This window comes from Metopolophium dirhodum, chromosome 2 (assembly GCF_019925205.1).
Source record: "Metopolophium dirhodum isolate CAU chromosome 2, ASM1992520v1, whole genome shotgun sequence".
Lineage (NCBI taxonomy): Eukaryota > Metazoa > Arthropoda > Insecta > Hemiptera > Aphididae > Metopolophium > Metopolophium dirhodum.
The window spans coordinates 16,263,305-16,277,121 of NC_083561.1; the positions used below are offsets into that span (position 1 = coordinate 16,263,305).

The 13,817-nt window shown below is 33.6% G+C and overlaps 1 protein-coding gene across 1 annotated transcript in view; it reads left to right on the forward strand.

Moving 5' to 3' along the window:
* LOC132938066 (insulin-like peptide receptor) overlaps positions 1-12,874 on the forward strand; it is a 49,218-nt gene extending 36,344 nt beyond the window's left edge. Inside the window, 6 exon segments of the mRNA XM_061004733.1 lie at positions 2,510-3,853; positions 8,658-8,949; positions 9,050-9,206; positions 9,208-11,603; positions 11,681-12,178; positions 12,261-12,874. Coding sequence (XP_060860716.1) covers positions 3,418-3,853; positions 8,658-8,949; positions 9,050-9,206; positions 9,208-11,603; positions 11,681-12,178; positions 12,261-12,459 — 3,978 coding nt within the window. The 5' untranslated portion in view covers positions 2,510-3,417 and the 3' untranslated portion in view covers positions 12,460-12,874.
* Positions 12,875-13,817: the final 943 nt, after the last annotated feature.

Sequence of the window (13,817 nt, forward strand, 5' to 3'; positions counted from 1 at the left end):
CCCGGAAGCCACCAAAAGACCAAAACGGCGTGTATGTGTCGTGTGTGTGTCGTACGTGATGTCGTCGTATACGTCAATTATTGTTCCCATAGGGCGTAGAGCGACTAATATAATAATACAAACTACGATGTTCGAACATACTGGCGATTTATTTTCTCTAGTATTTGTTTATACAATTTTGTTCGAAATACTTGAAAATAACCATACAATTTAAACCATAATATTAAATTTTAGGTTTTCGGTGTTATTTATAGTGATAAAACAACCGATATTTTAGATTCTGAGCGGAGGGAGCGATGCATGTGTATTGATTTTACAATGATGTGTGAGTGTATGTCAGTATATTTTGGAACTATCAAAATATTTAGATTTTCAACTTCAATATCTTTACTGATAGGAAAATGAATGTAGATAGTTGTCAGTTGGTATTTGGTATTTGAGGGTCAAATGTAAAAATCTCCAGTACTTAAATTAACGATTGGGAAAAACGGGAATTTTCGCGAAACCCCGTTTTTTAACAAAATCTATTTTTTATTAAGTTGTAACTCAAGACCGAATAATCGTACTTAATTGATATTTTCATTTTACGCCAAATGTTAACATAAATATTTTTTTGTTTCTGACTGATTTTGCGTAAGGTTTTCGTTGTCATGGTTAGGTACTTATTAACAAAAACATATTTTTGATTCATAGCTTTTCTTTGTAGAAGAAAAATATTGAATAGCGTGTTATGGTTTTTTTCTATAAATGTTAATAAACATACTATTTGGCTTGGTCAAAGAGTTTGATAATTTACTACAAGGTTCATAAGTTAGTCATCATACGTTGTTATTAAAGCTATTTTAAAAATATCAAAGATACAAAAGCATGATTTTTTTATAAGCATTTGAAGTTAAAACATCGTCAAAAAAATTACTCAAAATCACGATGATTTGCAAATTAATTTGTAGTCAACAAATTATAAAATATTCAGTTTTTATATAGCGTTTGAAAATGAAATACAAAGTTCTTCAAAGTTTATTCTGAAACCAAAAAACGTTCTCTTTCTAATCAACGTTTTTATTATAGGCACGTTTGAAGTTCAAATTTGACGAAATTAGGTGCTTAAACAAAGAATAATGATTTTAGTTATTTTGTTGTAATATAAAAATATTATTTGTGGGTCCTATACTTTTAACATATAATGTATAGGTAATAGGTATAGAACATTATTACATTTTAAAATTATATACACAACGACATTTTCAAAAACCATGTTCTCGGTAAAAATTAATTTGTAATAAATAATAAATTACTATATCAAAAAACATATCATGAAAAATACTTAGTGATATAGGTTTCCGCTCAAAATCATTTTGTGTCCACAATGATAATCATTGAATTCAAATTTAACACTTATATTATAGTGAGTAACCTAACCTACACTTGACACTTACTGCACAGCGTAGCAGTTATCTACTTTTCCCTTTTTTTTAACTTCATATTTCGAAACAAAAAGGTTTTGGTAATTGATGTATAAATACCTACGGAACTGCTCGTATAAAATATTATGTGGGCTAGCACTGTAGCAAACGCCAAATAATATGTTACTTTTAAGAATTATGAGGGCTCTGCTGTTGTCTGTTTAATTTTTTTTAGAGGCTTCAGTCAACTCTTAGTCTCCACTACAATAAAAAAGTTTATTGAATTTTGTTTCTTTTGTTTTGTACAGTTTTTATTGAACATGGATAATAGAGCTTATCCATTACGACAAATAATTGTCACGCACGTAGCCTGTCGGACGTTTTCGAGGGGGGTGTTTTAATTTAATATTTAAATACAGATTGGTGGGGGTGGTGTTTAAGCATTTAATATATTTTTGGATTTTACGGCCGTGGGGGGTGGGGTGGTTTTAATAATAATAAAAGGTTTTTACACCCAAAGCACCGCCCCTTCTTACTAGCTATGCGCATGAATATCGGCACAAAATATGATAGTAACCACCAGTATAATAAGCGGTATATTGTACCGCAACTGAAATATAAATTACGCGTAAAATCGAAAACACAATATTATCTGTAAACCTATAAATTAATAAATTACGTAGTTTCGAGTTAACTAAAATAATATAGCTGCATTTTCGTTATATAGACACCATACATGAGATAAAAGTCTCGACGAATTTTCGAGTGGTGTTCTTGGGGATTTGCAGGAAATCAACCCCTCCCATATCAATACGTATAATAACCCTACCCCCTGCGCGTGCGCATACACGCACCCCTCGAGTCCTCGCACATGTGTCTGCCTCTGTTTCACGTACATCATCGTTACGTATTATTGTTAAGTTAACTAATATTACTGCGGTTCATCAACCCAGCAGTATATTACTATTATATCCAGTGCATATTTTGCCGCTAATACCCCGGGAAATGACATAAAAACGTCTTTGTTTTTCATATAATAACAATAATGATTAATAAAGTATAATATTATTATAAACTAATGTAGTTAATTTATTAATTGTCCACAGGACGAGAGAAATGCCGCCGTCGACACCGCCGTAACCGCCGCCGCCGTTGGACGACGACGCTGTACTACGATCAATTAGGTCCAAGCACTCTGTAGCAGACGCAGCAGTCTGCCCAAATAGATAACAGCCCCCGGGACGCTGACGTACAATATAATATTGTATTTTAAATAATATTATCACAAGAGTTGAATATTATTTCATTTAATTTTTCGAAACACACGGTTTCCGACGACCCTGTCTCCCTCCACAAAACGTAACCCAACCGTCCCACCCCACCCCGTCGTCGATCGTTTCGGCGTTTGATTTTCGGGTGCGCCGCCCACCGGCGCTGGAGAGTCGCGTGCGGACGCTACGATTCCCCCGTGACGCGTCGCGCAACAAGATGTACGCCGCCGCCTACGTCGTTGCAGTCAAAACGGCCGCCGCCACTGTCGTCACAACAAACGTCGTCATCGCCACTGTCGGCACCGCTGCCACAGCAGTCGCAATCGCCGCAGTCGTGTGTCGTCGGAGAAGTGCAGCGCCACGCGTTCTGCTCGGTTCGCGATGATCGGCGACGCAACCGCTGCGTGCGTGCCATGTGACGCGTGATTCGGCCGCGCGGTAGTTCGCCAGAATAAAATATTTAATAATAATACTGTGGTATTATTTTGTGTACACGCGGTCCGGTTCAATCGGTTTGTTTTTGTTGCGTTTTAATAAGAGAAACACGACCAGTGGGAGGTACTTGTAGGAAAATATTATACTTAGGTAGGCATATTTTATATTACTCCCCGCGTGCTTGACCGAAAATTAAGGGTCTGTAAGTGTTTCGAACCGCCGCAGCGGTGTAGCTCAACGCTCTTTATAATATTATATTACATTATTGTCGATGGACAGATGAAGTACAAACGACCTTTGCTCAAAAAATGCCGTCCATGAACGGGTGGTGGATCGTGTTCGTCTGGCTGTGGTCGCTATCCGTCGCGACCACGGCCGTCGAGGAGAAGGTGTGCGGCAGCATCGACGTGCGCAACAGTGGCGAACGCTTTTCTGCGTTGCACAACTGCACCATCGTCAATGGTTATGTGCAGATCGTGCTGCTTGACGCCACCAAACCGTCCGACTTCGACATCAGCTTCCCGCTGTTGCGCGAGATCACTCAGTACCTGGTCGTTTACCGCGTGGCCGGCCTGTACAACCTGGGAAAGCTGTTCCCGAACTTGATGCTGATCCGTGGATCGCACAGCCCGCATTTCCCGGGACTGGCGCTAATGATCCACGACAATCTTGACCTTAGGGAGATCGGACTGTACAGCTTGACCAACATCACACGGGGTTCCGTGATCATTTCAAAAAATCCCAGTGAGTCGTGCCTATTTTATAAAATATAAATCACGATAAACTGCATGATTGTAGGTATCCACATAATATATAATATATTAAATGGTTGACGGTACCGGTTACCGGTTATTGCTCAGATATCGCTTGAACGGTAACCGTAATACCGAAGTACTGATGTAGGTACCGTTCATTACCTAAGTAATACACTAATACCATATTATATCCTATATTTTATGAGCTAATGCCGTTGACGATTATTTTTGGTATTCCAGTTTTAATACCGCAATTGTACAGGTATAAGATTTCAGTACCGTCAGCCCTTTAAAGCTTTTTGGTATTCCAGTATTCCAGTATTCCAGTATGTTCTGGTATTAGGGTATACAATGTTCTATACCAGTACCAATTCTAATAACGCCAAATCGGTATCCGATTTCAATACCGTCAGCCATAATAATATATATATTTCATCCAAGATAAAGATCAAACTAAAAAAATTAGCCATTGAAAATACCTACATAATAATACTTAATATTGTAACATGTAAATATCATTATATCACTATATCACAAATCACATTATAATTTGTAATTAGATTAAGACTTTAATATTATGCACTATGCTGAAAAATTTAATTTCGATTAAATAATATATATATATATTATACTGTGGCCACGTTTGGTACATGGGAACTAATACGATCAGTATATGTGTCAGTATTCAAAATCTAATCACATTTTTTATTTTTTTTTATAATTTATAGAGAACTTGCCATTTGACTAGCGTTTATATTATCTAGTGATTACTGATTATAGTAACATAACTGCCAATAGGGAACATAAAGTCTCTTTTCTAAGACTCGAAAAGGATGACTACTGTCTACTTGCAGAACTCTCCTTAGCACGCACCTCCCCATTATGCGTCTATTATTTAATAGCATTATAAGAGCACTGGAGCGGAACTAAAGTAGGTCGCAACTGATTCCCTACTCGTATCCACTTCGAGTTAGGGTTAGACCGAGACCCCTCGTGACTGAATAAATACCGGTGGTTTTATCCCGACTTACTGGTTAGAAAAATTGAGACTGGGTTGTCCCTCGACATTAATCCAATTTTATAACGAATTCTCAATGATCATTAATGATGTTTAAGTAAAATTGTAGTACGAATAAATATAAAAATCATTATAGTCGTTGATGAAACAATGCTCTTGGAGTACGCAGGTATGCGATTAAGTATTATAATCGATAAACTGTTTATTAAAAAGTTGGAAATAATAAAAGTATTCAAAAACAAATTAGTTTTTAAAAATGGACTGTGAACTTCGAAAAAAAAATAACACAAAATATGGCAGCCGCGCGTTAATCATCAATATAAAACATCTGCACATTTTATAATGACATTTATTCTTATGAATGAAGTAATAAATCGTCTTACATTACATTTCACGTATCATATCTCAGCCTCTCCAAATGGGCAATTTAGAAAAAACCTCTCAGTATTTCCATCGTTGTGGATTTTAAGTTAAAATTAAAGTAAAATGTTACTGGATATAACATTGAAAGACGACTTTTTTATTTATGACCCACATTTATTTATGTACATACAACCTACATACCAACATACTATTTTGTGTACCTATCTATACTTTTAATTTGTTTAATATCATACAATTTCAAATAAGTATAGGTACCGACTAAATCCTACTTACAGTCATAGATAACGTTCTCAATGAGATTACAAGTAATTTTACCTTATTTTTAGCCTAAACCCTCATGTGGTTCGAACTTAGAATATGTACGAGGTTTTTCTTGTAGTTTCGATATGCCGTTGTTTTTTCATCACTCATAAGTCATTGACGTAAGGCCTAACTATAAGATTATAGTGGCTCCTAAAAATTTAACAAAAAACAGAAGATTCACTATCTTAAGCTATAAATTAAATATTTAATTTAAATGTAAGATCAATTTATTGGACATTATTGGTACAAAACTTAAGTATAATAACGCGTCAATGGTAAATTAAATATTTGTAAAAAAGTAGAATAAAAATAATTAGGCATTAATAGTAATTTTTATATTATTAAATCTGTGCAAACTTCGAAATAAAATTTGAACTAAAAAATAATTTAGGAGAAACATATATAACATTGCTTTAGTTAATGGTAAAAATAGTAGATTCTAATTCTAATATTGTACCTACTGTCATACTTAATGAGTGCAATTGCGAATTTTTAAGTACTAAGTACTAATGTACATGGTCAAAATCTTAAAATCAGGTAATATGGATAAACTCTAAAATACCTACAAAATATGTGTATCACATAAGACAAGATATTAAATTAATGTTTATTCAATAAAATATAAACTTGGGAAATTATTTTAAAAATTTGCAATTATAAATGTGTACAAAAATATCATTATCATAAATATTTAAAACTTGTTAATTAAAATTTTGATTTTGGGGGTCCTGGGGCATGACGCCACGGTCAAAAGTAATTGGTAGACAAGTAATATTATACCTGTCTCAGAATATTTTATTTTACATTATTTTGTACCATACTATCTAATTTTATTATTCAAGCATTTTGTATATTTATTTATTCTATTTGAATAAATAATATATTTTCATAGTTTTTATAATAACAATGTTGATATAGTATTAATTTTTTTTTTGAATTTTATATTATATAGGTATAATATTAGTATAATATATTACAATATATATGAATATACGATTTATACGTTTCTGTATCTTACGGGTTGAATTGTATATTATTATTTAAATTCCAAAATGTAGTCACTCACAATTTTATTTTACTGTACATTTTAATATATTTATTCATTTTTATTGAAATACACAAACAGGACGTGTGGTAGTGGTTTTGATTACCTAACGAACATGTCTTAATCAACCAACCGCCAATTTATACATAAACATATATTTTTATTTTTGAATTGCGTAGGTACCTAAGTATACCTAATAGGTACTTCTACATAATTGAAAATACTCAACAATATATAATATATTATAATAGTTATAATTAGCCATTATCGTTTGTTTAAACATTTTAACAGATCCACGTGGTTACGTCCAACCTTTATTGGCCCGGAGGGGGGGAGGAGTAGGAGCTGTTCTAACAAATATTATAATATATTAAGTGCCAGTTATCACACAAAACTAAAAACTTTAACGAATATATTTATATCGCGTGTGTAATTGATATTATTGCTCACGTAGGCAATATTATATTATTTGTTAATGTTCCTATGATGATACATTTTTGTGTGTTACGTCCATATTGTTAATATGTATACGCTCGATGTAATCAGTTGTCGTCCGGGTCGCTGGACGTTGTCACCGCTTCTATTATGAAATTATCATTTATCGCAAACATATTATTATCATTATATTTTCGACAATACATTAATAACGTTGTAATTATTACTACAACGATTGTGTGACTGTCGGGCCTATATGAGCGCGTGCGTATAGTGTCCTGCAGGCTGCATATTCTGTATTTAGGTAGCGTATAATATAGAGACATAGCGTCCAACAGTTACTGAAAACGTTTACTTCGTCGAGATAACGAACAACGACGCGTAAATTGCTAGGAAATAACTCGATTATCAAGTTTCGTCCTGCAATATAGTTTTAACGATTCAGTTCGTGTTTCCGTATCAGCTGTCGTCACCTATATTGCGGGGTAAAGGGGACCACGAAATACGTCTTGCAACATCTATTATTAATTTAAAGTTATATTCGAAGAAATATATTCTTCAAACCCGGGTTCTTTGTTGGGATTTGTGTGGACTGTCGATCAAAGTCGGTCTGGGGTTGTGCGTAAATAATCAAATATGTAAATGCGAAATTTTGAGGGTATTGTATACAATTTGAGGCGTCATAAAAGGTTCCATTTTTATAATAATGAATGTCAAATGTAATATTAATGTTACTGAGTAATGTAATTTCTATATTAGTATCAAATATTTACTTTTTAGTGTCAGTCAAATAATAATCGATCAATAAAATATAATAATGTATGATAAGTTATTTTAATTTATACGGATTAATGTATTTCATCATAATCATATCATTTCATTTGACGTAATGTTTTACGTTAGTCTGTTTTTAAAACCAGTCACTTATGATGATGGAAGTCAACAATTTAGTATTAGCCAGCTTATAGCCATTACCCGTAACTTGTAAGACGTAGGCACCTACGTTTCAGTAAGTTGTCTATGTACCTCTAGGTACATTCTAAATCCATAAATTGTTTTATGCCTACCAATAAAACGAATAAAAACATTTGGCTTTAATATTGCATAATGCATATTGATTGATATTATTATAGGCAGTGATGTATTGTTAATAATATTAATGGGTATACGACTTTTTCAGCTAGGAAGGTGCCAATGTAATAAACCTTATATTTAAGTAAAAAAAAAATTGTAAAAGCTGTGCAAAACCCAATGAAAAATGATAAAGGATAGGAGCCACACATTGATGACACTTTCTATTTTTGGAAACTTAAATTCAGAAAAAATACAGACATAAAGTAAAGTAGGTACCCAGTAATGACGTAATGTATAAATGTTACCATAAACGTATATTTTGGTACTTAAAAGGTTCTTAAAATATTTTTTAAAAATCACCTAATATCTATTATTATAGAATATTTTTTTTTCGCCACTGAAAATTATAATAGCTTAACCGTATAGTCAAGCGTAGAATTGTACATTTAGAGAGCCCCCCCCCCCAAACTTAGTACATAGCTAGTATTCGAATATGTGTTTTTTAAATAATATATCGTGTTAATTTTTGTACAGAGTTGTGTCATGCGACGACAATCGATTGGGGCCAAATCGCCAACGGAGTGAGCAACGATATCAACGTAATCAGCAATGACGAACCAGCGAAGTGCAACGGGTGCTCTAATATTGGCTGCCCGGAAGACTTGTGCTGGTCCCACGAAGCCGGTCGATGTCAGTACGGCAAGTTGAACGGTTGCCATCCACTCTGCGCTGGCGGTTGTGACGAACCGCACTCTGCCAGGCATTGTTTTGCGTGCACTGCGTACATGCACAAGGGCGAATGCATCCGGGAATGTCCATACGGCCTGTAAGTATAATAACAATATGGTGTCGGGAAAATCGGTTTTTCATTTTGCCATATCCGCGCGTGTATAGGTACTGATAGAGTTTGTTTTTCTGTTATATAGGTACGGCCACATCAGGTCGTGCTTGACCGCAGACGAGTGCCACAGTTTGCCGGTGACCAGAGAGGAATCGACACCGGACGATCTGAACACCCATTACATCCCGTTCGAACGCGTTTGTCGCGACGAGTGTCCGTACGGGTTCCAAGTGACGGCCGACAAAAAAAAACTGTACGGTGTGCACGAAAACGAGATCCGGACACTGTCAGCGGAACTGTAACAGTTTCAAGATCAGTGACGACATGTTGAGGAAGAATTACGAATACCGTTTGCACACCAACTGTACAACGATCAAATCTCTGGAGATTGAAGTCAAATACGGTACCAGCGAGGACGTAGAACGTCGACTAGAAGAATACATCGGAAAAGTAGAAGTTATTTTGGATCAGTTAAAAATCATACGATCGTATTCGCTGAGTTCTTTGAATTTCTTGCGGAGCCTGTACGAAATACGTGGTGAAAATACAGTTAATAAAATGGCTTTGGTGATACGCGGCAATAAAAATTTACAAAAACTTTGGACTACCAGTGAAAACGAAACTCGCCCAGTTAAGATATTGAACGGCACGGTTTCTTTTCACTACAATCCAAAGTTATGTATGTCAGAAATATATAAATTTGGAAATCTGTCTACACTGCCTACATTCTCTGATATAGAAGTGTCAGTTATATCTAACGGTGATCAGTTCGCATGCACTGTTTATAATTTACAAGTAGAAACCGTTAAAATTGATTCACAGTCAATTGTGTTACAAATGCACAAACCTGTGGAAGCAGATAATTTGGAAAGGTTTCTTGTATATTTTATCGAAGCATCTAAATGGAATGATACTAGAGAATCAACCGATTGCGAAGATTCTAGTTGGAAAATTGATGATATAAGTTCAAAAAAAGCTTTAAATGAAACTGAAATCTTCCATGTTATTACAAATTTAGAACCAAACACAGAGTACATTTATTATGTAAAGACTTACACAATTTCTTCCAAGACAAGTATGAGTAGTATATTTCGTAATAAGACTCTTCCATCAAAGCCGTCCTCTCCCCAATACTTTAATGCTCAACCAGTGTCTAGTTCTGAAGTAGAACTGACATGGAAACCTCCTTCACATCCTCATGGAAAATTGGTCAAATACATTATCAAGGGAATTCATTTAACCGACGACCAAGCCATGTTGGATGAACGTAGTTATTGTAGAAACAAAACATTCAATGGGAACGGCATAACACACAAATCCTCCTCATCAATTATTAAACCATCAACTGATGACACATGTGAAAAACAGTGCGAACCACAAAAGAATATCGTTAATAATATATGCAACGATTTTGAACACGGTATAGACATAGATTTAAATTCATTGAACAATCACAGGTATACATTTGAATCGTGCAGCAGTAACATTCTTAATATCTTTATTAATTCAAAATGTTTGGCAATGCAAAACAGCGATGACTCTGTTTTTCCAAGTATTGTAAATACTTTTATAAATGAAAACTGTACAGAAATGTGGTCAGTCAGTAATATGTTGAACAATGTTACCCATAGAGATGGTAGCTCATCTTATTTCCAGATTCAGTTAAATGAAAATGTTACATCGTTTAATCTAAGTAACCTTAGGCATTATAGTCAATATTTACTGTCTATATTGGTTTGTAGAGAGGTTGTCAAACAAGAATTAAACCAAAGCAATATAAATTCTTGTAGTCAAGAGACGTTAATATCCTTCCGCACTTTGGAAAATAAGCAAGCAGATATTATTGATAGCGAAACTGTACGAGATGAAATTGTGAATAATCACACAGTTAATATATTTTGGGAGTCACCAAAGCTTATAAATAGCATAATACATAGTTTTCAGTTACACTATAAGCGCTTGGAAGCGCCTAATTTTGTTTCTGTGTGTGTTACTATGAAGGAATACGAAAATGCTGGCCGATCATATGTCTTCAAGAATATACTGCCTGGTGTTTATCAATACAGAATCCAAGCTGTTTCATTATACGGACCTGGGCCATATACTACTGTGAAAAAATTTGATCTTCCCTATCCAGACGCATTTAATAGTTGGCACCTTATTCTCTTAATTGTTATTTGTGGCTGTATATTAATTGTATTAACAGGTGTTATTATTCGTACACACTTTAGTCGTAAGATTTTAGAACGCAATAACATGTTTAATCTAGCCAATAATCCTGGCTACGTTGGCATATATGTCGAGGACGATTGGGAGACACCCCGAGAAGATGTGGTTATACTGAAAATACTTGGTAGAGGGACATTTGGCACAGTTCACGAAGGTCTGCTAATGCCTCATTCTATACCATGTGCTGTAAAATCTGTAAGCAAGTCAAATTTTTTGAGATATCATACAGAGTTTTTGAATGAAGCTGCCATAATGAAGAAGTTCAGTGAAGCATACCATATAGTGAAATTGCTCGGTGTAGTAACCAAGACCCACCCACCACTACTCATAATGGAACTCATGGGCCGTGGCGATTTAAAAAGTGTATTGGTGAAGTGCAAGAATTCTGATGATCCACCTCCACCCACTAGGTAAGACTTGAATGTTATTTTTTTTTTTTTTGTAAACATTCATTAACACATTTTATGAGTATTTGTTTATATTTCAGATACATCATAATTCGTATGGCTGCACAAATAGCTGATGGTATGGCGTTCCTAGAATATAATAAATTTATTCATCGTGATTTAGCAGCCCGAAACTGTATGGTGGCTAATGATATGACAGTGAAAATTGGCGATTTTGGTATGAGTCGACAAATATATAATGGTGATTATTATCGCAAAGGAAATAAGGGTGAAATGCCTATACGGTGGATGGCTCCTGAGAGCCTCAGTGAAGGTATATTTACCAGTCAGTCAGATGTCTGGAGTTATGGGGTCGTGATCTGGGAAATGATGACGCTGGGTGCACAACCCTACCTGGAAAAGAGCAACAATGAGGTCATGGCTCATGTGCTTGACGGCAACTTACTAAACTTGCCAATCTTCTGTCCTGATGTGTTAGCTGGTATCGTTAGACTGTGTTGGAATTGGACTGCTTCCCAACGACCAAGGTTCCTAAAAATAGTCGAAAAACTTGACCCTTATCTGGAGGATGATTTCAGGTTAATTTATTAATAATTATTCACTAATTAACAATATTTATATATCTTGTAACTTGCTACAATACTCACTTCCTGTTTATAGATCAGTTTCGTTTTATCACACTCGCGGTTTACGCAATGAGTCGCCTGCTGATGAATCGTTGATGTCACCGTGTACTACGTACGAAGAAGATGTAGATAACGATAGCAATAGTTTCCAAGCCGGTGTCCCTGTTGCTGTAAATAATGCGTTCCATGCAGACAAAAACAAAATGAGTAATGGACATTTATCTCCAATGTAATTTTTAGGGTCAAAAATATTTAAGTGAAAATAACGTTACCAGTAAAGTCTATTTAAAAAAATAAGTGTTTTTTGTTTGTTTTCTTTATAAATATTGTATAGACGGTCCAAACTTGTCATCTGGGTAACCGTTTTTGTAGACTTTTAATATTTCGTTGTTAACTTTTTTTTATATATAATTTAATATTTTTATGTTCTAATTTTATTAAGAATTAAAATTACATAATTTTTTTTTCGTACCACCTTACATGTATAAACATATTGTTCTAGTTTCTAGTCAGCGCGTGGAAATCTTGTCTCTCCACCGTCTGTTTTTTCATTTTATTATTATTTTATTTTGTAATAGATTTTTAAATGTCATTACAAAATCACTAAAATAAAATATATATTGCCATATAAATACTTTTTTGGAACTATCTGATTGCTGTTTAAAATATTTTTTTAATATGGTTCAAACTAATATTCCAAAAAGGTATTTAAATTTTACATGAGCATATATTTTTAAAAATATTTTTTAAGCATTAAAGTCTCAATTAAAAAAAATGCAAACATAAGACTAATATTGTCCCACAATTTTTAGAAAAATTCAGTTATATTAATTGTGTAATAGTAATATTGTTTATGATAAACATTTTTTAAAATTGTATTGTGGACACATTCTTTTAACAGTTTGATATATGTTCTTTAGTAAAATTATCCTTTTCCATATTTTTACTAAGATGTTCTTTAAACTAAAAAAAACTTAGCAGAATTGGATAAATCGTTGCCAAAAATGATTACTTATTATTATAATATTTTTTTCCCTTCAAACAATTAAATTAGGTAATTCAAATTATTTGAAATTAATGCACATTGCGTATATTACCTAATATTTTAGTAAGATTACATTTTGACCAATAAATTGGAGTTACATTTTTACTGATCACTATTTAAACCGTTTTAATTTACAGAGATGATGAATATAATATTATACTATACAACTTTAAATTTTAATCTAAATTAATCTGAAAAAAGGATATTTTTTTTTTAGCCAAATGTATTATTTTATATGGTAATCAGGTAATGTACCTATAAATAAAGTATGTATAATGTAAACAATTGAAAATTGAAAAAATATATTTTTTTTTAATATGAATTTATATTGTGGTATTTCATAAATATTTCAATGTTGTAATTTTTATTTACATAATTTCAGAGCTAATAAAATATACATGACCACGAGAATGATGGTTTTTTATCATAGTCATAATATAGTTGTTTTATATCTGGGTTCATGTGTACCGTCTACCCCTATAAATACGGAAATATTATTTTTCGTCTCATCTTTTAACTTTTAATAAGTAATATACATGGTACACA